Genomic DNA, 25,624 nt, shown 5'->3' with positions numbered 1-25,624 from the left:
TGGTATCGTATATTTATGACGGATCTATAGAGGTGACGGAGCACCTCATTTTACATCTGGGAGTGCTTTTAAAAATGCATAGACATTGAACATTTTCACCGGCTCATTTTAAGGCACAGCAGTCGCATTGTTCCTTATATTTGGACCTCATGATGATCTTATTAAATTACGTGCAATGAAAAACTATCCTCATAAGCACAGAATTCGATTTCACTTGTTCTTGCTGGCGAAAGAAAAAGAAAGAAAAAGAAAACATAAGACAAACTATCACGTCCAGAACCAGCGGCACGGTGGAACGTTTGGTATGCCTCCTTTAATAAACAAACAACAACAGGAGGTTGAAACGACTTATTGCTAGTATGTGTTTGGAGCACAAGAGCTGTATGTGAACTTTAAAATACCGACTTTAAGCTTTAAATACGAGTTAAAAAGTGTTTTTAATTATTATTAATCAAACAGAACAGGATTTGAAATATATCTTGTCAACCGCGAGTACACGTCTCCCCTATAGTAACAAATGGTTTCTCCCAGTGTAGCAGCGTTGACTGGAAATCAATGAAGCCAGAGTCAGTCAGAGACACGGGGCTGGGCCACAGAAGTTGGGACAATTTACGGACGCTTCTGTAGCCGGATAGTCGACGACAACAAGGATATGTACACAGCGAATATGCCCAGAGACTCTTTTTCTTGTCCTCTAGCGGAGTAAAGGCGATTTCTGTGTCAGCAGATTGTCTACTTGTGCGCGGAGTTTGACATTTTTAGCTAAAAAAACAAAACAAAAACAAACAACAACTAACCCCCCCTCTTTCCTACTGAGGATGATTTTTGCTAATACTGGAAACCCACTAAGGACACCGTATCGCAAACAGGTAAAATACCAATTTATTTACCAGACTTACAACGTAATGTCCGCGGAGCTGACTTCGTGGAAGTAGCAAGACACTTGACGGCAGCTCAGTGGCTAAATGTTGGCTAATAAAAACTTATTTTAGTTCGCGCGTGTCATGCGAAATGGTAATGTTGTGCTCCTGTTTGGCGACGTAATATCCAGGCACCAGGCCACCTATGGGTAATGAGTATACCTCCTGCTCGGGCTGTGGTTCAGCTCCATTATTACTACAGACATATCGTGCCTGTTTAATATTATTTTTAGTGCAGCTGGCCATTAACGCCACTTTACACACACCCTCCCCACCCTCAACAAAATAGTGCACATATGCATAAGTCAACATTTCAGTTGGTTTCTCTTTCATTAAACACAGCTTGTGTGTAATAAAACAGTAAGTACCTTCAATATTTGTCCTGCGTGTATCATAATTGTGTGTTTCTCCATTATGTTAGGCTTGTCTCTGTTGTACATAAGGACAGATGACTAATTATCCCTTGATAAATTCACTTTGTCCCAGTTACATAGCCTATAGGTGTACGAAAACTCCCTTTAGTCCACAGATTTGCATAGACATATTTACTTTGCGGTGCTCATATGTTATCCTGTGGTTAAGGCTCCATGGGCGAGGCCTGTTACTGGAAACCCCTGTGTATATTTCCAGCTAGGATATGACGGCCTCTGTTGGTCTGGAGCCGGCTGATAAGATGCCGTCCTCTCCCCCCGTCTCTGTCTCTCTCTCAGTCCTGCATCTAAAGTAGTCCGCCAGCTGTATGAAAACAGAATTCACATTTAGAGAAGAAAAGAAAAAGGGGAGCTTGTGAACACCTGAATCCCAGACTTTGGAAAAATAAACCCAGCGCTCTTTTTTTTTTTTGATATGTTCTTTGCAGGCAGTATGTTATGAAAGATATTAATGCATCCACAGCTTCTGAAGGCCCTTAATATCATGATCGCAGCGCTTGTCAAAAGTTCGGTGGAGTTCTTGGGTGTGTTTGTTTTCCTCGTGTCTTTCCCTGCAATTCAGACCAGTGCTGTTTTTGTTTTAGCTGTTGACAACAAACGTATCTGTACTGTTTGTCTTAGCGTAGAGACAATAGACAGCGCGTTCAAGAATCAGTAATTGGAAAAATAAGCTATTTTAAATGATCGAAGCCCTGTGAAGATTGTGATTTGCCATTTTTGTGCTTTAAAGGAGGTGGCACAGTACTCTTGAGGTCATTTGGTATTTAATAGTAATGCATGTTTAATAATTTTTTGGTCACACAGTCTGTGATCCACGTCCACTTGTAGCAATGATAGCAACGTATGAGGCCACAGAGTTTTATGAGCTTCAATTTGTTGAGCACCACACACTGAAAGCATGCTTATCATTTCAGTACTGTATGTGACACAGGGCATGTTTCTTAAGAAAACAGATGGCTGGTGGTTAAGTCGGGGGACCTTTACCACAAGTCACCTGGAAAACAGTAGGTCAGACTCGTTTCACTGCGCGGGCATGTTAAACGAATGAGCGTTTAATCACAACGTCCTCCGGGCTGAAGTTCAGACTTGTGTTGCTCAATCCTGTCGCCGCTTCATACTTGGGATTCCTTCAGCTTCCTCTCAGCTTGAGATTCCCTTGAGAGCGGTGGGGCTTGGGGGGATAATGAGGGTCCAATAGTAAAGAAGAAAACCAGTCCCTCAATGGGAAAGCTTTGTCAGTTCGGGACATCCGGTCTTGTAACACAAACATAGTTGCTCAACTACTGCAGGGTATTTGCTTTTTGGCCTCAGATGGAGTGGCCACACAGCTGTTGTACAGAATACAGAGGTTAAGAAGGGTCTGTGAGAAGAAATATAAGTCAGGTCAATTAAACAGTTCTTGAACAAATAAAGATACGCTTTAATTAGGACATAAAGGATAAAAAAGGTTAGTACGACACCAGAGATAATTTGCAAATTGCTTATTGGACAACCTGAGGCGTTGTGGCATCAGTGTGACATTGATGTCGTAGCTACAGGTCCCTGTGGAGCAGTTGTGCTGACTATAAGGAGGTGATAGGATTGCTAGGCGCATACGGATCAGTGAACAGTCAAACATTAACCGTCACACTGGACTGAAGCCCACGTGATACTGTATGATACAGTGTCCAGCGTGCAGACGGACCATCGTCGATGTCGTTCTTGTTTTTTTAAAGATCTTTTTTTTTTTTTTTAACGTAAATTAAATTCTTTCGTTTCCGTTTACCTTCTCAAGCCACCTGTTGCCCCATCGTCACACCCCATGGCTCCACCCAGCCCGAGCACCAACAGCAGCACCAACAACAGCAGCAGCAGCAGTAGCACCGCTGGCTGGGACCAACTCAGTAAAACGAACCTCTACATCCGAGGCCTGTCCCCTTCAACCACAGATCATGACCTGGTCAAGCTCTGTCAGCCGTGAGTACTCCACTTCCTCTCATTATCATCCGCTATTGATCAGACATTGATTTTTTTGTTTTCAGCCCCTTTTCGTCCAGTTTCAATTTGCAGGGGCAGTCGTTTATTGACGTAAATTGACAATTGACAGTTTAGCATTTGTCGTGGTGTTGTATATGAAGCTTTATGTTATATTTTATTAAAAATAGAAGTAGTATTGGAGCCTGTGCTTGGATATAAAATGGAAGATTATCTTGAAGTCCACACACGGTCAAAAATAGATCGTAAGAAAGCAATCTGGGCACAGGATCAGAGATTTTATATATCATGTGTGGATAAAGCAGGGAGATGGTCAGCACCGGGCTCCTCTACAGCTTTCTTTGTGGGCTTTATATATGCCAAGACAAAAGACCACCCTGAAGCTTTAGAAAACTCATTTCATTTTAGTCTGAGGCCCCATCTTCACAAGATAATACTGAATAAGAACCTAAGACTACCAGTTCATTCTCTGGCTTTTTTGAAGATATATTGCATATTGAAATCGTTCTGAGCAGTTATATATAAAAAAAAAAAAAAAAAACGAAATAAAGCTGGCGCTCAAAAAAGAAAAAAAATATTGACTTTGACAATGTATAGAAAGATTATAAAATGGAAAACTTTAAATCCGAGAGTTTCTTGGATGCAGCTGCAGTAGTTTTCACTTTTTCTGATTTGCATATAGTTGATAGATCACACGGAGCTGATTTCCCAACTACTGTGTGAATGTGGGAGCAAAGGAGCCTTTTATTTTCTTTTGCATTCTGACTTTCTCACGGGATCACGATGAGTAATACTTCAGAACATTTTTAAATTGCAATGCACTACATATAGACAATACTGTAAGGGCAAACATGCAGCCACATGATTTGAGATTAGAGTTCAGAAGCAACAGAGGTTGTAAGGTTGTGATCTTTCACCCAGTTCAGTATCTGTAATCCTGGGCTAAAGTATCCTGGTAGACTGTAGGGCACATTGCGGCTTGTGCTGGCGTCACTGTAGATTATGTAGGTTAAAACACGCCCACTTGCTTTACTTTTTTTTTTTTTTTAGATGTTCGTCACTGCATCATGAAGTACATAAACTCTTCACAATAGACACTACTGTCCAAACTCCATGGACCAACAGGCAGTCATAGAAGACATTGGAAATGAATAAATTACCTTTTTCAGAAGATTTTACCAGAAAAAAAAAAAAACAAAAAAACAGACACACCGTTGTTAAGAGCATTTTTGGTTTTCCCTAGTTTAAATATCTGTCTTTTATTGTCCTAGTTTTGTTCACATATTTTGGGTTAAATCCTCCCCCGACTGGCCGGTGCAGCAGTGAAACACAAACCTATAAAAACGTCACATCAAAAGCAATTTCGGGATTTTTACCTACTAACCTCAAGGTTGTTTTTTTTTTTACCACCTGCTTCTGCACGAAAGCATCTGAATGACACTGAAGTAACATGGGACTTTTCATCTGCACCTTCCTGTGGTGTCTATTTACACACTTCTGTTTAAAACTATGGCAACAGCATGAACCAGACCAGAGTTCATTATGTCATAATCAGTGGGTTGGCAAGACTTAAAAACATCTGTCTGTGCAGAGAACAGCAAGGTTCGTCTCAGCCGTGGAGGGCTTTCGCCAAGGTGGCACCAAAAGTGACCCAACTTGTCCTAACAGGGTCATTGGTGACTCTGTGTAACAGTGGTTTTAACTTGGCTGAAGAAAAAGGGACCGTTTGAGATTAGAGATTAGTGCTTTTAGTGCACACATGGTGGGGTTTTCAGAACCACATGGAAACCACTTCCTGTTTCTCATATTTTTACAGTGATGTCATGGATTGTTGCTCAACCCTCCCTCCGCGTCTGAGTGTTTTATAACTTGCTGTGTCTGGTACATAATCCTGCTAACAATGCCTCGCCTTTCTGCTCCTCTCTTAGGTATGGCAAAATCGTATCGACGAAGGCCATCCTGGACAAGGCCACAAACAAGTGTAAAGGTGTGTGGAGTTGTCTCTTTTCTGCACTGCCCCTTGTTTTGTTTTTTTTATCTCTCTTTTACACAAGCGTGTAGGAACAATATGCGTGTATGCCTGCCACATATGGCGATTACCACACTATTTCTTTCCCCAAATTCAAACAGAAACTATTTACTTCTATTGTGTAAATTCACAAACTTTTTTTTTTTTTCGGTGTTGAGCGCGGTTCCCAGGAAGAGGCGGCAGACTCTTCCTCTTTCTGCTGAGTAATGGTCGGTCCAGTTCCCGTATGCTGTCCACCTGACTAAAGGGAGACTTACTGATTCCAGTGCTGATGAGATTAAGAGATTGCTTTGTCACTCTTCTCTGGATTACACAGATGCAGATTAATCAAGGGCTTTTAGTGAAAGGAGACACCGCTAAAGACCTTGCAGGGCTCTGACTGCATTTCAGGCTAAACACAGAGATAGCCTTGCGTGTTGCAAAGTTTCACAAAGTTCTTTGTTTGGCTAACGGCCATTGTTTAATAGTAATAACTGAGGCAAGGGCTGGTATTAAACTTTAATAGCTGTGATCCATTTGTCAGCTGAAAGAGCACTGACATATTCACCATAACTTATTTAGAGTAGGTTAAATATAGCAAGTGCAGTGGAAGCCAAAGAGTACAGGTTTTACCCTGTTTGGACCCCACAGGACAAAGAGCTGACCTGAGCCAATGGTATCTGCAACCTCAGCGCTTTTTTGTTTCTACGTCCACGCACAAAGCACAAAAGCACACATATATAAATACAATAAAATAGCCCTATAGTACTTTATAGAGGAGCGTACACACATATACACTGCACGATGACGTAACCCAGCTTCGTACAAATATTACAGATACCAAGTAACAGCTCATAACCATCAATCAGAGTCTATCATTTTCTGATTTTCACATGGAATATTGTCCTAACTGTGCTGCTCGCCTCCTCAGGATATGGCTTCGTGGACTTTGACAGCCCCGCTGCAGCTCAGAAAGCCGTGGTTGCCCTGAAGACCACTGGTGTCCAAGCTCAGATGGCAAAGGTGAGGATTCATTACAGACTAATCCTGATACCGCGTCCATACGAGTCACCCAGTAACACTGTTGTCTTCCATCTGTCTGGTCGGGCAACTTAAACCTAATCCGTGTGGTATTAAATGGCAGGACAAGAATCCCCGACTGCAGGGTGTATGCTCCGCAGCCTTTATTCTGTAGACTGCTCATGGGATCCGAGATCGCTTGAGTTGAATCAAGAAGGAAGCGTGTGCTGAAAGTGTATGTGTGTTGCATGTCTGCGGAACTGGGTGTATTTTGCATCAGTGTGTCTTTAAAGGTGACACACACACACCAGTGTGTGTTGGACAAGCCTCAAGTGTTTACAAGGTGCAGCTCTTAACCTTATTAATTTTGCATTTAAGGGAGGATTGTGCAAATGACAGGATGAATAGTATAATGGGAGGAAATACTGTACGGTGACATGGGCTGATTGTGTTTCCTTTTGGACCCTGAGTCAAATAATGTGTAATAATTAGTAACGTCAGGTCATTGTGTGGCAGAAACAGTTGGCTGTTGTGTTCCGTGTGCGTTGAAATAGGTCGTTGAGTTCTGCAAATCATCTGAGGTCACGGTTACTTCTTTATTTTCCTTCTTTCTCCTGAAACATTTGCTGGATTAACATCTTCACCTGCTGCACTCTGAGCTGATGCTTCATACTTCTTATGTTTACTCTTATTGCCCTTGTACAAAAGTTGAGATATGCTTGAGTTGCACAGTTTTGATTGGGACAGTCACGATATCAGATTTCATGTTTAACGTGGACAAACAAAGTCACAATATCAACAAAAATGTGAATCATTATGGCAAAACCCAGGAAATGCGTCTTTAACTTTATTTATGTAATTTTCTCTCTTTCGGGAGATGAATTACAGTCAAAATAACAGTAGAACGGAAGAAAACGGGGGCAGATGTAAAACACACACTGTGTTCAAGTGGCACTGGATCAATGGAGGGTCAAAATTGAATGCGGGGGGAGGGTCGGGGGCCAAATTGTTAATTCTGCAGTACATTCAGTTAAATATGAGTATATATAACATGCATGTGCAAAATAAACACTATCACAAAATAATTTTGAAAAATCAAAAATTCAAAAAAATTGCTGAACATCTATCTGGCGTTTTTAAATAAGAAAAATAATTGAAGCACATATTTGAGGACAGATATGGTATTTCTCGCTGTATTTGAGCTCCCCCCTATCATTAATGTATTTTTTGTTCTGTGGTCAGGAGTGGAAGTGCACCAATAAATAATATTTTATAAGCGTAAGAGCAGCAAGGTGCTTACGGTGGGAAAAAAATGATACAGTGGGCAATACGTTAGCCAAATTTGGCCAGGATTTAAATGATTTTAATGCGTTATTGAAATTTAATAATTTAATACCATGACCATACTGGTACCGTAAGAGCCCCAGTCTGGATGTTCCACTCATCATATAATGTAATGGTTTGGAAAATGGCTTCCGAACTAAGTGAAAGTGTTAGAAATCACCCTAAATAATTGGGAGCTTTCTCAGCACCCAATCTTGAATCCAAACTGAAAGTTTCTAAGGGGGGGCCCTGTATGGAGCTCTATAACAACTTGCTGAAACTGGACCCGGTGAAAAGCACAATTAGGCGGCCCACTTGTGATCACACCATCAGACGATCAATACATCAAGCTTTGTTCAGTGAGAGACTGGAAGGAAAACGACCCAATGATCAGCAGAAGTCCTGCCAACGGAGTCACAGAGGATGAGTAAGGCCTCTAAACTTCTTCTCACGAGGGGCATCAAGGCCAAATGTTTGGGGTGAGCAAAGATTCCAGCATTTCACAATAGCTGATGGGGAGAGACTCACATTTACTGCCCAATCCAAGTTTGAGAGTAGTGACAAACAAGATGAACAGGAGACAGGATGAGACAGCACTGCACCAAACCCGTAGTGACATACAGTATGTGGAAATGTTCAAGAACTCATTTCACAACAGCAAACATATATTAAAGCTTTGCACGAAATACCTGAAGACCAAGGAGCTCTGACTGTCATGGACTTTCCTCTACAGTCACTTGACCTCAACCTCATTCAACATTCATGAGGCCACTTGAAGACTGAGAAATCCAAGCATATGTCTTGTACTGTATTAAATTCCTAATGGATGTCAAATAGAGGTTTCCTTAGTAGCAGCGTCTCAGAGTTTCTGTTCCTGCTCAATGTGTATGTTGCCCTGTACATCTTAAGTGGTTGTGCAAGTTAGGAAGTTATTCTCTCTTCTGACAGCAACACTTTGGAAGGATTTCAGACATGAATGGTGGTCCTGACCGTGGCATCATGTCCCAGACAACCCTTAATGTGTCTGTGCAGGCTGAGAGTAGTCTTTCTGTCCATTCCCCCCCCCAAAAAAAAAGCTTTCATTATCTGCCAGTAAACTATTATTTTACTTGACTCAATCCCTGGCTTGAGGGGCTCTAAATTAAGGAAGTATTACTTTTGACATACTTTTCTCCAACAGCAGAAACGGAAGTCCATCATTGTGTGTTGTTATGGTAACAGGAACCAGTCGAGGGAAATTAGTTCCCACACAGCACTGAGTGAGGAGCAAGAACCCTTCACCTCATTTCCCTGTCTGGGCTACTGTGGTGCTTCTTAAGTTGCCTTCCCTCTGCCATTTTGCCTTTTTTTTAATTAAAACAGAGCAGCTCTGGAGGGCATGCTTAAGTCTTTGTATTGTGGTGGTAAATGCCATTATAAAGTGTGAGCCTTTCATGCTTTAGCTTCACCATTGCAGAAGCTTGTTTGGCGCTTAATAGGCTCTCTGACAAAGGTCCCTTTTCCTGTTTTTTTTTTTTTTTTTATTAGCGCAGGCACCCTTCAATGCTCTCTCTCTCTCTCATTATTATTTCAAAGGCAGGTGGTGGGACGTGACCAGATCCCTTCTTTTTACCTCATGTTACTTCCATGAATGTCTTGCGACACTTCATTATGCGCCTACCTTCCTGTGCGCTGGGGATTCACAGAATGCACATGTGCTTAAAATGTTTTTGACGTGGGCAAAGATGAGTCAGTATTGACAGAGAAGTTGTGGTCGGCTCGGTGCATAACTAAAATACGTAGTCATTCACCTCACCCTGAAGCCATGGCTGGATAAAGTCACAAGTGAGATATGCTTTCATAGAGAAACTGTTTGACGCTAAAGCTGGAATTTAACTTGAATAAAATAACAGTCAAATAATGCAGAGGATGATTCACCTCACTTGGGATTCATTCAGACTCCTAAAAGGTGAAACCTTTCATGCTTGTGTTATATATATATATGAGGATATGCACACATGAGTTGCTAAAACACATCTGTGCCCCCTTCACTCCATCTGTCCTTTCATCTATTTAAGCACTAATTCCTCAGATTAAACATATTGCCCGGGCTTGGTGCAACCTCCGCTGTCATATAATCACCAAAATGTAGATTTTTCTGTCGGCGTTATTACTTCGTGCCGTCCAGCCTGTTCCCGTTGCTGACACTGAACAACACAACACCGATGAATATTTATGGCGACGAGAGGCTGATCCCCACGGAGTCGTAGCCGTGTCTTATGTTTCTGCTGATGCTGTTGAAATGCGGCAAAAAAAAAAAAATAAATTAAAAAAAAAATCGTCCGATATGAGACTTGAGCCAAGATGGCCAGCATGTAAATCATCTGCTGACCTTTTATTGCCTTAAAATCCCCTGACAGAGACACGCAGGGAGCGACAACAATAAGCAGAGACGTTAAAAGCCTATTACTGACTTCCACGTTAGAAGCGCGTGAAATGTTTCGTCATTTCAGTCGTGTGAAATTTGCAAGGGAGCCGTGTGTTCCCCGCTCTCTCCAGGTGTGTTTCAGGCATTTCCTGTGCTGTAATTACATCTGCGCTTTTCTCCTCCTCCTCTTCTTCTTCTTCTTCACACAGCAACAAGAACAAGACCCAACGAACTTATACATCTCCAACCTGCCTTTGTCGATGGATGAGCAGGAACTGGAGAACATGCTGAAGCATTTTGGCCAGGTCATATCAACGCGCATCCTGAGGGACTCCAGTGGAGTCAGCAGAGGAGTGGGCTTCGCAAGGTTGGATTCTCGTGTAATTTATTGTCACTGACTCATGAAACAGTATCGAGAGACAGTTTTTTTTCATATAGGACTGTAACTAAAAATATAATACATGTTAAATGTGACATAATGTAATGCGTAAGGGAAATTACCTCGTCACAGTAGCACAGAATTAGGTAAGACAACCAGTTGACAAAAATAGCACATTATGAAGTTTTAATAGGTTGATGTATATGGAACGCCTTTAAAATCGTTCAGCAGTTTTTGTCGATTTCTTTTAACAAATGCCCCGTTTCATTTCTAAACTCTGATACCTAAAAGCTCATGGCAATTAGTTGGATAACGAGTCAGATAGCGACCGTTCAGGTACGGACGGACGGAAACTCCTTCAAAAACATAGTTTCACAATGAGTGTGCGTTTTAATTATAGTTGTGATGCCGGCTTCCTCTGGTCGCACTTGCATAACCTGACATTTGGTCACGGCTGACGGAACAAAAATATCACAGCGCATCGGAGGAATGCTCGAATGTGGGTGTGTGCCCCGATTAGGTGTGTGCGGCGAAGACTGTGCAATAAGGTTTCACAATGCCGTAAAATGTCCGTGATGGACTCGCATATTAAACCGCCGCTCCCATCAACCTGCAGCGGAGGCATTTCCAGGAAATCACCTGCTCGCTACTATCACTGATATTCTCTGTGTCTTCTATCGTTTCAGGATGGAGTCAAAGGAAAAATGCGACGCAGTCATTTCTCACTTCAATGGAAAGTTTATCAAGATGCCCGCAGGGGTTTCAGGTAAAAATGCACTTTAGTCATTTGATATATTGCAGGCGCACAAATGTTGGGAATACGCACTGACTATAATCTGGGCGGAGTTGTGTGGTAGGAGTCAATAATAGGAGTCAGTGAGTCTGCGTTGTGAAGAGCTCATATGCACTCTGCATTAAGTGGCAGAGCACAGACAAAGAAAACGAGAGAGCTGCTCTGTGTGGCCTCCACTCCCTCTCTAAGCCTTTTAATTGGATTATCAGACTGAAATAGTCTCTGCTAGCCTTGCCTCCTTTAGAAAGGGGAGGGGATTACAGATCCACAGCTGCCAAATTAGATGTCTGTGTTCCCAGGCCGCGGGGAGTGAATCACCGTTTAGAAACCAGTGACGGACAACAATGTGGGCGTGATCGCGTTCGTAAAAGACGAAACCTTTTGCTCCGACGTCATTTTGCCATTTCTCTGCTTTCAGGCCCGTCCGAACCATTGCTGTGCAAGTTCGCCGACGGCGGCCAGAAAAAGAGGCAAAGTCAGAATAAATTCGGGCTCAACGGCCGGGCCTGGGCGAGGGACGGCGACTCCAGGCTGGTAAGTGGCGCTCAGGATGGAGTGATAGGAAGTGAGATGCTAACTGGGACAATTCCATGACCAGAGAGGAACAATAAACTGCAGAGGTGTCCAAATCGTGTGTTATTAATAACCGTATGAAACAAATATTACAGTCTTACCAAAAAAGCACAAGCACTTTTTTATCATCTTTCAAATCTTCAGTCCAAAACATAGCATAGTGTATAAAGCCACACTTCTTTTCTTTTTTTTAAATGTGTAGAATGGAATACATTGTTTTTACATTAAACAAATCCAGTGGGATGAGGAACATGTACATAGCCAGTGTGTTATCTGCAACAGACAAAGGCCCCCAGTTTGGATAAACAGACGGGAGTTCGGTCATTGGTCACGGAAAACAAGCACAACCGCTGTGGGTAGAGGCGGCACTTACCCAACAAAAACATGGTCCACCTAAAGAGAAATCAACATGGAGCTTCGTGTATACTAGATTCAAAATACTGTCACAACTCACCACTGCGTCCGTCAGCATTTTAGACAGGAAACTACTGCTGTCGTCCAACAAATCTTTCCCTACACTGGAGCTGCTGGTCAACCGCTGGATAATTTGATGTTTTGTGCTAATTAAAATTTGAACTAATGACTTGACGACCTAATCACGTGTCCTGGCTGCATCTGCGTCCGTTCGAGGAGGAGGTCATTTCCATATTAGCGTTGCTAGATGATTGGATTCTGATGGCAAGCTCCATAAAGCAGACAGAGACTCAAACATGCTGGTTCTGTCGCACAGTTCTGGGCTTCTCAGTGAACGTGCAAAAAAAATAAAAAATAAAAAATCTCTGTTGTTTGTTTCTCAGACTGGAAATATGCTTTTGTTACCGGCTGGGCACATCTGTCAGGAAGCAGAGCGGTCGTGTTTACGTGCCAGCTCGCTCATTTTGCAGCAGAGAAACAAGAGTGGCAATCCAAACCCTCTTGAATCCACAGGGCACGAGCGCTCCACAGCATGGAGCTCCAGCGTCTTTGAATGCCAGAGCTTCTGACCCTTCTCCTTTGCACGTGTTTAGCAGCACTGGTTGCGTGGTCCGCGCCCTCTGCGTGTGTCGCGTGTCATTACGCATTAAGTTTACATTGACCGCGCTGGGAGTGTGCGTTAATGCCACCAGTTATTTGTCTGTTTTGCCAACACAGCAAGGGGCAAAGCTCAGCTTTCCCACTAGATTGCGGAGACATTCTCTGCGGTTGTTCGGGATCACGTTGCCTCATGATTTTGGGGGCATTCAACCAGGGCGTTGTTTAAAATGTAAATTTTTTTTTTTTGCGGAATTGCCGTTTATTCATCTTTACTGTGTTGAGATACATTCCTCTTTATAGTTGTCGTTGCTGCTAGCTCCAGCATGAGCTTGTGTTGTAGGACTACGTCTGGTTACAGTGGCTGCTCTGCAGGTTGTGAATATACAGCAAGTCTAATACATTATGGGCCGGATCTACCAAGATCCCAAAATTGCGTGTCCTAATTTGCGTGCACATTCGAGAATTTTGCGTGCGGCCTGGAACTGTGGTTTTCGGGTGATAAATGACAGCGAGTGCCAACAGCCGTATGTAAATGAGGGTTTTGCGTGCGCTGTTGGTGTTCACTGTTGAGACTCTGAGAGACTGGGGCGGCTGCAAGCGCAAAATGACATTTGGTGGCGTTACGTCGAAGGTGTCGGCTGAAAAGGCAAAAAAACACATTGCAGAGTTAGAGTAAAAAACATCTGAATATAATTATAAGACAGAAATAAAAAAAAAAGGCCCGTACAACTGAATGGTCATTGTAGAGCGCATGTCAAACACGCAAATTATTTATTGGACACATCTGATCCATTTGAATATTTACCAAATAAAAAAAGAATGCAGTTACTATGAGAAAAATTGCTTTCAGGTTTGATAAATCACTTTGCGTGTGCTAAATTAATATATTTGCATTTCCTCCTCCCAGCGCACGCAATTTTGCATTGCATTTTGCAATTTTGTAAACGCCCTGTGTTGCATATTCATTGCAGCAAACATGCTAAGTGGATGCCAAAACGCTGTTTTGCACCTCTGAAAGCTGCTGTTAGTAAATCTTTTTTTTTTTTTTTGCATGTGCAATGAGTTTGCACGCGTTTTTATACACGCAAACCTTTAGCAGATCTGGCTCCGTGTGTTGCACCTCCTTGTCCTTCACCTTCTTGGAAGTTGTACTCATCGCGACCCATTTAATTCACATCGGTGCCCCGCCCTCTGTGGGTACCATGGTTCATTCCAGTGGTGGGTTTCATGTTTCACTGAGCAGAGTCACACCGTTCACCTTTGTTGAACTTTGATCGAGAGGATGTGCTTGGTCAGCCAATAGAAGCACTGGTGTACGTGTTTGGAAACGGCAGATTTTTCGGCTGTTTTAACCAACTGTTTTTCTTAAACACTACTAGACTATAACTAGAACATAGCTCTGTGAGCGTAGATGATGAGTTTCTGTTGATGTTAACGAGTTGTGGGCTTCAGCTAAGTTGTAAATGTTGTGATTTCTTCTCCTCCAGGCTGGAATGACACTCACATACGACCCCAGTACAGCTGCTATTCAAAACGGGTAAACAAGATTAACATGTATTGCACTGTCGTCAATGTATTTCGTTTCACGTTGTTTGCAACAACACGCTCGTCATTTTACAACGACATTTCATAAATCTGTGCCGGCAGATTTTTTCCACCGCCGTACAGTATCTCAAACAGGATGATGGCTCAGACGTCGATGACCCCGTACATGTCTCCAGTGTCAACATATCAGGTTTGAAATCCTTCTCTTTAGGGACAAAGTGTAGGCTTTCATCAAACAGAAAGCGGTTTCACTCAGCTGCTTTTACATGTCCCAGCTAGCTCAACATTTATGTTTAGAAGGCACATGTGGTCGGGGTTTTGAATCGGTCTCTTTGGGGTTTCGGAAGTGTTGGTCAAGTGCACGACAAATAACACCGTGGCCTTTAATTAGGCGCAGTAGCATGTGATCGATGGAAATAGCACGCGTGTTTACAGAGCGTGTTTGTTAACGTTCCAGGTGCAGAACCCGTCCTGGATGCCTCATCAACCCTACATCATGCAGCACCCAGTAAGAGCAAAAAATTTTTTATTTTTTTCTCTCGTCTTTCATCTATTTCATAAACATTTCAGCCTGCGTTTGCAGCAGAGCTGAGACGTTTGTCTGTAAACAGACGCACTCAATATGTGCAAGTAGTAGCTACACATTGGCTGACACTGATCCTTGAGGATTTTAGAGTGTTTATGTGGGAACGCTTTATAAAGCCGTGTATTTAATGACAGATGCTAAATATTTTATAACAGATGGGTTTAAACTGATCAAGAGGATTCCTTTCTTGGTTTGGAAATGCGCCATCGTAGACGGCTGCCTGGTGCGTCAGGCCACCCAAGATGCTTGCAGACAACTTGCTCAATGTGTACCTCTCACCTTATGCTATTATTCTTAATATTATTCACTTTCTCTTTTCCTGAAAGCCAACATATCTCAAGACGCGCTCACGTCCCAGACATCGAGCATAATTTTCCTGACGTTATGCCTCTATGTCTTTCGCTCTGTATTTTAAATTTGGATGAAAATATCACCTTTGTCGACTTTCTGCATGATCAGCTGCGGACATTCCCCTCACCTGCTCTCACTCTTTCCCGCAGGGTACGGTGATATCGCCCTCTATGGACCCATCCATGTCACTGCAGCCCACTTCCATGATGGCACCTCTCACGCAGCAGATGAGTCACCTCTCTCTGGGCAGCGCGGGAACGGTGAGGGAACGCCGCATGCACACAGAAATCTGTTCACACGTTCTACTCGTCTGAGGATGAGGTCTTCAGAAGGACTCAGTTAAACTCTAAAAACATAAAGACTGCGAATGTGTCATTTTGTGTTGCTCTTTTCTCTCAGTTTATGGCTGCCAACACGGCTATGCAAGGAGCATATATCCCACAGTACGCACACATGCAGACAACGACAGTTCCCGTGGAGGTAGCTGATCGGATTTGATATTTTTTTATTACTACTGTTTGATTTAGTCAACTGTCAAAAAAAACGATTTCCCTTTCTCTTGCAGGAAAACGGTGCACAGTCACAAGTGGACTCATCTGGCAATCATTCCCCCTATTCCTACCAACAAACCAAGTAGTGCTGAGGTAACATTTGGACAGCTAAAACAATCTCAATGTCTACGAACGCAGTGGACGCAAAGGATCTCTCACTGTTTTGCGCAGGTGTTTTGCAAACGTTTAAAGTGGGACTATTTTTGGTATCATTTTCAGAGCGTATCTCTGAGTTCATGAAATGATTCAAATATATTTAAAAGGAAAAAAAAGTTTTATTTTCATACTAGAAAACGTTTATTTTTTACTGGGGTTTGCCGCAGGATAAGAGAATGAATCACGTGACCAGTTGTGCAAAAGTGCATGATAGTTGATATGTCTTGTTCTAATTTTTTTTTTTTTTCCTGAAGACTTTTTTTTTATTATTTCTATTTTATTTTATTTTTTTGAAAAGGACATTTTCGCGCTTGTTGTGTGAGTGTTGCTATGGTGAAGTGTGTTCGGTGTTGTTTTCTTGTAAAGTAGTTTTCTCTTAGAACTTTAACCTTTGACCTTGCTGTCTGAGTAAAATTTGCCTTAATAGTTTTGATACAGTATTCGTACCGACTACCACAGAGCGGCAACAGGCAAAACTATTTTGAGAGCTTTTACGTGTTTTTACTTTTCCCCTCCCAAAACGCATATTAAAAAAAAAAAAAAAAAAAAAAAATTGGTGAAACACTTTCTAGAACAAATGTTATGAATTTCATGACTCCACATCATGATTGTTATAGCGGATGGAATATTTGAATAGTAAAGAGGCCCTACGTTTTTGTGGAAATTGGAAGTTCTGCAGAAAGTTTCCATTTTTATTGTTGCCTTTTTGAACACATGGAATCTTAGACTTAGCTGGAATTAAACTTTTTGAGGGTTGGGGGACTAAGGCGGGGGGGGGCGGGCGTGTTGTGTTTCTGGGCCATGATTTTGCATTTTTCTGGGGGGTGGGGTGGGGTGGGGTGGGGTGGGGGGGCGGGGTGCAAGGGGTGATGTCAATTGTAAATTCTGACGTGGTGTGTATTTTGGCTTTTATTTTGAAAAGAACAGGAAAACATGGACGTATGATTGTGGGAAAAAAACAAAACAACGAATCAAAGCCTTATGAAAGAACTTAGGCAAAAGTTCAGTGGGTCGGGGAGGGGGGGAGGGAGGGTTTGGGAAAAGTGGTAGGAATGTGTGTATTTTAAATGGCACCTCACTCTTTGATAGGAAACAAACAAACTTGGCACTTTCAGTTGTAGTTTACTTCACCAAAGATTGTGAGATAGTACATTGTCTCTTTAACCAGGACTCTGCAGACTAGATTGCAGTTTGGACAGTGTGCCTTTTTTTCTTCTTCTTCTTCTTCTTTTTTTTTTTTTGTACATTTGCATTCAGTTTTCTTAGGTAGTAGTACAATACGGACACACAAGCATGAAGGAAGGAAGCACCGCGAGTGGCTTTAGTGACAACAGGAAAAATTATAGATTAAAATAAAAGAACTGGTAAAGGAAAATTCTACAGCCTGACATGCATATTACTCGAAGAATAAGTGGTTTGTTTTTTGGAAACAATGGCTTAAAGCATGTGTTTTTATTAAGGTGTGCTCCAGTAAGTCTGTGATTCGACCTGGTGGTCAGTCAGACCAGATATCTACCTCAGAGTCTTCTTTCTCCTCTGTTAAGGTCGGGTTAGCAGGTCCAGCCCGCGCCTCCAAGACCAAATGCCACACTCAGGAGCTCGCCACATACAGCTGTTTCCTTTCAGGTTTTGATTTTCCTGTTGTTGTTGTTTTTTTGTTTCGTTTTTTTAAGTAGGTAGTATTGTATTCACTAGGGAGACTGACAACATGTTTCACACAGATTCAGCATCCGCTCTAATTAGCGGTGGATTCCCGAGCCTGATCCAAAGTTTTGTAATATCTACGCTGACAGCGAAGCTTTGTGGTGGATGTGCGCTCTTTTTTTTTTTTTTTTTAAATAAACGTGTTCGTCCTGGGAGTGGAGACAGCAGCATGTCCTCTGTAGTTAGATGGTGCGTCCAACAAGGGCCGCTGTGATTATACTTGAGATTTCTGTGTAATGCCTGAGACTGACAAGTAATACTGTCTTGTGAGGTTTGTGCTGCTAGTGGTGTCTGAACCAAGTGCCATAATATCTGGGTCAAGAGTTTAAGAGGTGCGTCAATGTGGGAGGGGTGGGGACGGGATGGGGGGGGGTCATTTAAGTAACCACCATATTGAGCAGTCATTAAGTTATATGAAACAGATCCTAATTTATGAAGATTTTTGTACAGACAGTTTGAGGAGATTTCATAGATCTATATGAAAGTTACTTGTTTTTTTTTGTTTTTTTTTTACTTGTGCCACAGTTGAGCTAACTTGTATGTACAGTTTCAGGAATTTCTCCTCTGTATTTTTCTTTTCCAGTGTTTGTTAAACTTTTTTTTTCTCAGTAGATTGTTGCCCGAGGTTTATTCTGTTCATTTTTTTTGAATAATAATAAAAAACTTTTTTTTTTTTTTTTTGCAAATGCGTGATAATTGTAGTCCTTATTTCCTAAACCACACCAAACTTTATTTACATAGCACCTTTCATACAAATTGCAAACCCGAGGTGCAATTAGAAGAGCGAACTTTTTTTTATGGTGAATCTTGATCGCGCTCACTTTAATTGATTGTACCCTGTTGGTAACCCTGCACTGGTTAATGATAAAATTATGTAAACACATAATTTGTGTCGTCGTCTGTCAGTTTCCTGAACAATAAATTTTTAATGCGCTGGTTGTTACTGGCGCTTGGCCGCAGTTTTAAAGGGCTGAAATCCAAATCCGTCTCTCACGTTCGGTCTGCGTTTAATAAGGAAGCTGGCCTTATTAGAATTTGGATAAACATGTAGCGTTAATAAATTACCTTTCCTGAGATGGCGTGAGAATGATGTCTTGCTCAAATTGGCGGTTGGAAAGCCGGAAGGACCGCAGATAAATATCGTATCTGCTTTTAGCGTCTTGTTATCTGTATTTTTTAAATATAGTGGTGAATTAAAGATGCATAGAAAGAAAGTATTTTTTTCTTTTCCTTTCAGTGGCTGCTTAAATGACAGAAAAGTGGAGGGGAGTGAACATCTGTTTAGCTCCCTCATCAACGAAGCAGCAGACAAAGGTCACTTATCTGTCAGTTTCCTCCCCGAAAACAGACTCCGCTAATGTGACCACAGTCATCTCCTACCTTGCACATTAATCAGTCTTTCGCATATCCTCTCGGTGAATTAATGAGACATTATCATATCTTGCAGCTGGCTGAAAAGATTTTCCCCACGTGGCAGAGGTGGTACTTTCCTCTAAAATGTGCGAGAATGTGACAGATTTCTTTCAAACCCATCCCATGTTAAATGGTTCCCAGACCAGTCTTCTTCGTGCGTCCCTCGGATGCGAGACGTTGCGCTTCTTGTTCTGTTCAGATTGGTTCGACCTTGTGTTTACGAATCGCTCCGCGTTCAGCCCAGAAGGTGAGGACCCGGTAAGGACTACATCAACACTGTCACATGGTATTGTTGACAACATGCGTGGCCTGGACAGGGTGAGAGTGGGTGTCAGGGGGTAGTTGCGTCGGGTGGGTGGGTGGACCGAAGGGAGGGGGGCCCGCTCTAGCAACTTGGACGCGGCCGCTTGTGAGCAGGCCTTGCCACGGCAGATGGGTCCCCGCGGTATCCTGCGGAGTGTTGTGCCACCCTACGGGAAGCCACCGGCTCCAGACGAGGAGCAAAACTCGTGCTCCAGCTGTCTGTGTTTGTGCCACATGCGCCTACGAGCAGTGGAGACGAAACCCCCCCGCCTTTACCCCCCCTGAGCGACACTCGTACCCCGAGGAGGCTCTCGTCCTGCTCTTTTTTAATATCTGCGGCTTTAGGAAGAGGAAACTGCTTCCTCCTATGCAATGATACAATAAAAGTAATTGCAGCCTATACTGATCATTCATGTTGCACTGTTGTGTTATCGCAGCACTATTTATTGTATTCCTGAATGTTATTAAAGAAAGAGCTCACGGGGTGGACAGCAACACAACACAATGCAATCAAATGCAGCCTTTACAAATATTAAAGTGCTCATCTTCTACTGAGATCATTTAAATATAAATTTTAAATAATTCAGTCAGGAAGCTGCTGAATTAAAGTACAATATTTCCCTGGAATGGAGTGTAAGTAAAGAGAAGCAGACAATAGAAGTGCTTCAATGAATACTTAAATACTTTCAGTGAAAAGAAAAGATGTGCAAAGTTGATTGGGCTGCCTTAAAAAAATGAGGGCATTTAAAAATAAGAACCAATTTTCTTCTGATATTTGCAGCTAATTAAAAGGCTGCACGTCGTAGACGTGTGCTGGCCATTTCATAATAAGGCCGAATCACATTTATGGCACATCCCGGTTAACAACATCACAACAATCCAGAGCGTTTCACCACAGCAGCAGAAAGATAAGCGGGTGCAATGAGTGCAGGCCACATTTTCACAGCTATTAAGTGGTCTGAGCCCAACTAGCAGCAGCCTGAAGAAGTCTGTGCGTGCAGCACCATCTACAGGTCCCTGTGCGATAATTGCGCAAAAAAAAAAAAAAAAAAAAAAAATCTGATCCCGTGGGACTTCAGTGACAGTTTACTTAAAAACTGGAAAAAAAAACGTTAAAGAAAAGGCAACGACCTGGATGACTGAGAACCTTGGAAGCGGAATTTGATCTACAAAACAAATAGATCTTCTCTACACTGTTGCATAGATAGATAGATCATTTAATTTACCCCACAGGGAAAGGCTTAAAAAAGGGAAAATGTAAAAATAGAATGTAAAAAAAAAAAAAGTAAATATATGTAGAGATTAAATATAATAAAAATAAATAAACATACAGAATATATATATAAAATGTTTATCATATCAAACTACACATACAAAATACAGAGTATGCGTATATATATAGTGAGCTATATAAAAAAAATACAAAACTATATCGATATCATATATAAAATATACATATACTGAAATTCTGTATTTGCATTCCCAGTCAAATCGAATGAGAAGGTGTGTTCAGCCTTTTGACTGGCGGTGACAGGTGATAACATAGATGTATTGTGAGCTTTCGGTTTTGTTTTCTTCCCACTAATACTTAAAGTTACCCTGTTACTGGTGGCATTCGGTTATTTAGTAACAACTAACTGGAACGAGGAACAACCCGGATGACATCAGATCCGGATGGTGGACTCATGCTGTACTGTCCGGCGTTGCGTCCATCCGTGTGTCTCTATCATTGTGTCTGTGCGTGCTCGGGTTGGCTGGTGAGTGGGTGGGATCACTGCGCTCGCGTCGTCGGTCGACTCGAGATCAACAGAAGAAGAAAACTACTAGTAGTTCGCCGCTGCATTGTTTCCCTGTCATGGAGTCGCAGACGAAAAGTCCCCGGTCGCTGTTGATCTGCGTCTTGGTGCTGTGCGTTCAGCTGCGGTTGGCCTCGGCGGGAGGTGAGAACTTAAAACTACAAAGTTGTTGTTACCATGTTTGGGTTTAACGTCGCGCAGGCCCGCGTTGCATTGGCTCCTGCGCTCTGTCTTACTGCGTTTGTCTAGTGCAGGATTGTCGTCAACACGTTTGACTGTAGGAAGGTGTATAAACACAACACTGTTGCCAAAACAGCTCCCCTGAATGTCGACGCTGTTGTTTTGGATGTTGCATCGCAACTCATTGTAAACCAACATTGGCGCATGGCGTTTGCGCACGTAAACGCGTTGAAGCGCCTGTCTGTGTTGCGAAACAATATAAACAAGTGATGTAGTCTTTACATTTCGCTTTAACCCATCCAGTCGTGTTTTATTTGAAACGAAAACTCACATTACGCACAAGCTACAAGATATTCTGACGTTTATTTGGGGCAATAACTACAAACAATTGCATTCAATAGAAAACATCAACTCAAGAGGAACTTTATTACATGTTGTGTAGACTTGCAAAATACTCGGAACACCAAAAATACTCCCCAGAGGAACAGTCTAGAAAATCGTGACACCATTTCAGTTTCATGATAAAGAGGAAGGGACTAAATATCCGGGTAGTGGCTGGTTGTGGGGCACGGCTGTGTTCTGTGAATCAGTAAAGGTTTTTGTCAGTTGACATGTTGAGGAAGTGATGCATTAAGAGATTTGGAGACACATGCCAACAGTGGTTTATTTGGGCTGTTGCCCATTTTCTTGTTTGCTGTTGTTCTTCTGAGTTCAAAGTTCCCATTGTAGTGCCAGCTCTTCTTTTAAACAAATAAGGTTGTCATATGAGCCTAGAGCCGACTGTGTTCAATTGACTTTAAAGTGCGCAGTGCCCAGTGTGCAAGGGCACACAAAAAAAAATTGTCAAGGATTGTGGGTTTAGAATACATTCCAGAAAAGCAGGTACGCACAAAGCGGAACTACTACAAATGATTGTGAATACGGCCGGATGGAAGACGAACTATTTCACCTTCACACTAACTGCTTTGGAGACTCAAAGGGAAAAAAAGATCAGATCGCCGTTTCCAAAAAAAAGAAGAAGAAAAACATAAAATTATTCATGAAGTCCTCTGAACTAACTAAAACTCAATCAAAAGAGGGAGATTCCTCAACAAGCTAGAGCTGGAAGGTGGCTGTAGTGATGCAAAGTCATTTTAGTATATTTAATTGAATGTGCCGCAGTAAAGAGCCTGAAGGACAAACCACACTGTTTAACTATCCCAATGCATAGGATCAGATTTGAATTTGTTTCTTTCAGACTGCCCCGCAGACGGACGCACCTGGGTGCCCTTCAGAGACCGATGTTACTACTTCGTCCACGGAGAAGAAGACGCAATCAAGTCCTACACTTACGCGCGGGCGAAGAGCCTCTGCCAAGGCTACGGTACGCGAAGCATCTTGCCCTCAGACGGACAAAACAAGAAACGGCAAATGTGCGTGATCACGTTGTCATGACCGCTGTTCTTTTTATAGAGCTTTTGAGCGTCCAGAGTGCCGAGGAGAATGACTTTGTCGTTAAATATAGCCCCAGCGTGTGGAAGGGAAGGGTCAACGTGTGGCTGGGAATGTACTATGACACAAACAGTAAGTACCGTGTGACCAGAGGGCCGTGAATACGTGACGGCGAACACCATCAGATCCTGGGTGATCAAAAAGAAAGAAATGAATTTCAGTTGTTTAGAATTAACTGGATGAAAAGCTGACATTGAAATATTATATATATATATGTTAAGTTAATACGTTATATATACGTTATTGCTTTGAGGTGCCTTGACATAGTATTGATATCCACCAAAAAAATAACCTTACCTCTCCTCCATACTCACTACTACCTACTTACTTCGAAATTCCTATGTCAGCTAACACTTTACCTTGAAAACAGTAGTTTCAGGAGTTGCAGTTTTTATCTTTACTTTTTGTCTCTCAGTGCGGTTTTCCTGTTTTTGACTTCCAGACAAAAAAAAAACATTGTCTGTTCAAGAGATTTTCTGCCTGTGCCAGCAACTTTTCAAAGCGCGTATGACAACACTGCATCATCCTGGTCTTTAAATCCTGGCACAGTTTCACAAAGTCCCAGCGTCTAGGAGGCACATTATTTTATTCATTGTGATTTTATTTTACAACACAGTTCAGCTAATGTTGCAGGGAGACCGTAGGCGAACTCGGGAGTGATTCCGCTCTGGTACTCTGGTATTCTCACTGCCTTCCAGGTGAAAACATGAGGTGGTTAAGCGAGGACCCTGTGCAGTTCACTAACTGGGAGGACAGCTACCCGTCAGACCTCTTGCCCATGGAAACGTGCGTGTCTCTGCACAGTGACACGGGAAAGTGGGAAAACGTCAGCTGCGTGAACGACCTGGAGAACGGGGTGGTCTGTGAAATAGCTCAGAGTGAGTCTTTTTGTTGATTTGTCCTAAGCGTTCAGTGATTTGAGAGTCCGTCTCGATCATAGCCTCACTGGGTGTTTTCTCATTTCCCTCCCCCTCCCCAGAAGTGGAGCAACCCAGGAGGAGTAAGTAAACCCTGCTCGTTTGTTTTCTTGCTGTTTCTTTACGTATCCCTGTTTCACCTTCCTTGCATTGTTGCTTGTTCTCCTCAGAACCTAGCGCGCTGCTCTCCGCCCTGGTCATTCTCAGCGTGCTGGCCATCGTGGGAGTCTCAGCGGCCATTTGGTTTGTGCACCAGAAGCACAACTTTGGCTCCTCCATCGTCACGGCGTTCGAGTACCACCCTCCGTTCCGAGTCCTGGACACGGACCAGTCGTGCCTGGTGGAGTCAGAGGAGCTCGACAGCGTGCCGTAGGAGAACTTTATCTGTTTTTCACAACAGGAAGCACCACCGGGCCCTTATCTCTTTTTGGTGGGTGTTTTTGATGTGAAGACGAGTCCGCTCTTACGGCAACCACGGTTTTTGGTTAACACGCAACATAATGTAGTGTGATTGGGAGGAAACCAGACGCCAAGCTTACTCCGATTCTAACCCCGTTCTCTGTGCCGCATAAGCATCTTTTAACCACTGCAGTATCAAGTAATTTCTCAGATTGGTGCCTTTTCTTTGCCCGTGACTAAATGCAACAAATAGTACTGTATAATAGGACCTACACAAGGGTTAAATAAAGTGTAGAATCTCAGTTTTTTCTTTCGCATATTTAAAGAGTCTTACTATTGCTTGTTTCAAAGATTGAAGTGATTATATAAGCTCCCATGCTTCTTGTGAGCAGGCAGAAATACTCGGTAACAGAGCTATTCTAGTGACTTGCACAAATTTGGGCGACTAACAAGCAGGAGATTAAAAAAGAAACCGCGGCGATGTCTTGACGTCTCCTTGGAAGATGAGTCCCTGGGAAATGTTGATGGCTTGGAACACAGGCATTCTGATGAAAACATGCGATCTTGAATCGAGCAAACCTCGTGAGGGTTATTTTTAAGACTTTCGAAAGCTCCCCAAAAGCCACAGTGAACATTGTGTAATGTCATTGGAGTGTCCCTTTAGCCAGCATCCACTCTCCTACACTAACAAGGGCACATGTAAATAGCATAATCCAAACAAGAGCCCCAGCTGACCGATTGCCTTGTCACTTTATGCATGTAAATGTAGCCAGTGAGGTAAAGCTGCATTGTCCGTGAATTTGTATTTTTCCAGGTAAAATGGTCTTTAAATCAATTTAATGATACTGTTATGAAGACTTTTTTTTTTTTTAAGCTTCCTGTTTATTGTGGCTCTGTAGCCAGTAAATATGAAACTCTCAACACTGTAAAGGTTCTCAGTCATCCAGGTCGTCATGTCTCTAAAACAAGGCGGCCGGACTCGTTTGAGGTTTCCTGACCTTGTTTCACCATTCACCCAAGCGGCTTCTTCAATCGAAGAACCTGTCTGGGTGGGGTTTAGATACTGCTCTGATTGTTTTAGACGCTACAGATTCATTCCTGGTGGCCATCATGTTAAAGCTATAGTGCCTCACGTTTGTCTCCCCCATCAGGCAGTGAGAGGAACTGCATAAACATTGCCAATGAATAGCTACAAGCACATTTCACCTGTGTCTGGTTAAAGGTGCAACATGTTTGCCGTGTGAAATACACCATTATAGCAACTTGTAAATAAACCATCTGGTGAATAATTTGACAGTGTGATGAGAATGTTGCAGAATCACGACAGGAGATCCTTCTTCATATTGTTGATTTTTTTTTTTTTTAATAAATTTGCACAAATTTCTAAAAA

At 42.4% G+C, this 25,624-nt stretch overlaps 2 protein-coding genes across 2 annotated transcripts; both read left to right on the top strand.

Annotated features, from left to right (window-relative positions):
- Positions 1-562: 562 nt before the first annotated feature.
- Positions 563-16,599, top strand: LOC125018025 (RNA-binding motif, single-stranded-interacting protein 1). The gene is made up of 13 exons (XM_047601638.1): positions 563-869; positions 3,126-3,307; positions 5,254-5,312; positions 6,265-6,356; positions 10,293-10,450; positions 11,149-11,228; positions 11,674-11,789; positions 14,330-14,379; positions 14,490-14,577; positions 14,845-14,895; positions 15,474-15,584; positions 15,724-15,804; positions 15,890-16,599. Exons 1-13 carry the CDS (start codon positions 819-821, stop codon positions 15,959-15,961), a joined length of 1,191 nt encoding a protein of 396 aa, XP_047457594.1. The 5' UTR covers positions 563-818; the 3' UTR covers positions 15,962-16,599.
- Positions 16,600-20,988: 4,389 nt separating this feature from the next.
- cd302 (CD302 molecule) lies at positions 20,989-25,624 on the top strand. Its single transcript, XM_047601597.1, has 6 exons — positions 20,989-21,391; positions 22,665-22,790; positions 22,880-22,990; positions 23,617-23,796; positions 23,898-23,918; positions 24,006-25,624. Exons 1-6 carry the CDS (start codon positions 21,307-21,309, stop codon positions 24,206-24,208), a joined length of 726 nt encoding a protein of 241 aa, XP_047457553.1. The 5' UTR covers positions 20,989-21,306; the 3' UTR covers positions 24,209-25,624.

This window comes from Mugil cephalus, chromosome 12 (assembly GCF_022458985.1).
Source record: "Mugil cephalus isolate CIBA_MC_2020 chromosome 12, CIBA_Mcephalus_1.1, whole genome shotgun sequence".
NCBI lineage: Eukaryota > Metazoa > Chordata > Actinopteri > Mugiliformes > Mugilidae > Mugil > Mugil cephalus.
The sequence above is the reverse complement of the archived record's forward strand: the minus strand, read 5'-3'. Positions and strand labels throughout refer to the sequence as shown.

Coding starts and splice junctions, on each gene's coding strand:
- LOC125018025 (XM_047601638.1), top strand. CDS start 819: ATGATTTTTGCTAATACTGGAAACCCACTAAGGACACCGTATCGCAAA. Junction 6,357..10,292: donor TCCAAGCTCAGATGGCAAAG/GTGAGGATTCAT, acceptor TTCTTCACACAG/CAACAAGAACAAGACCCAAC. Junction 14,578..14,844: donor CTCCAGTGTCAACATATCAG/GTTTGAAATCCT, acceptor TTAACGTTCCAG/GTGCAGAACCCGTCCTGGAT.
- cd302 (XM_047601597.1), top strand. CDS start 21,307: ATGGAGTCGCAGACGAAAAGTCCCCGGTCGCTGTTGATCTGCGTCTTG. Junction 22,791..22,879: donor GAGCCTCTGCCAAGGCTACG/GTACGCGAAGCA, acceptor TTCTTTTTATAG/AGCTTTTGAGCGTCCAGAGT. Junction 23,797..23,897: donor GGTCTGTGAAATAGCTCAGA/GTGAGTCTTTTT, acceptor CCCCCTCCCCAG/AAGTGGAGCAACCCAGGAGG.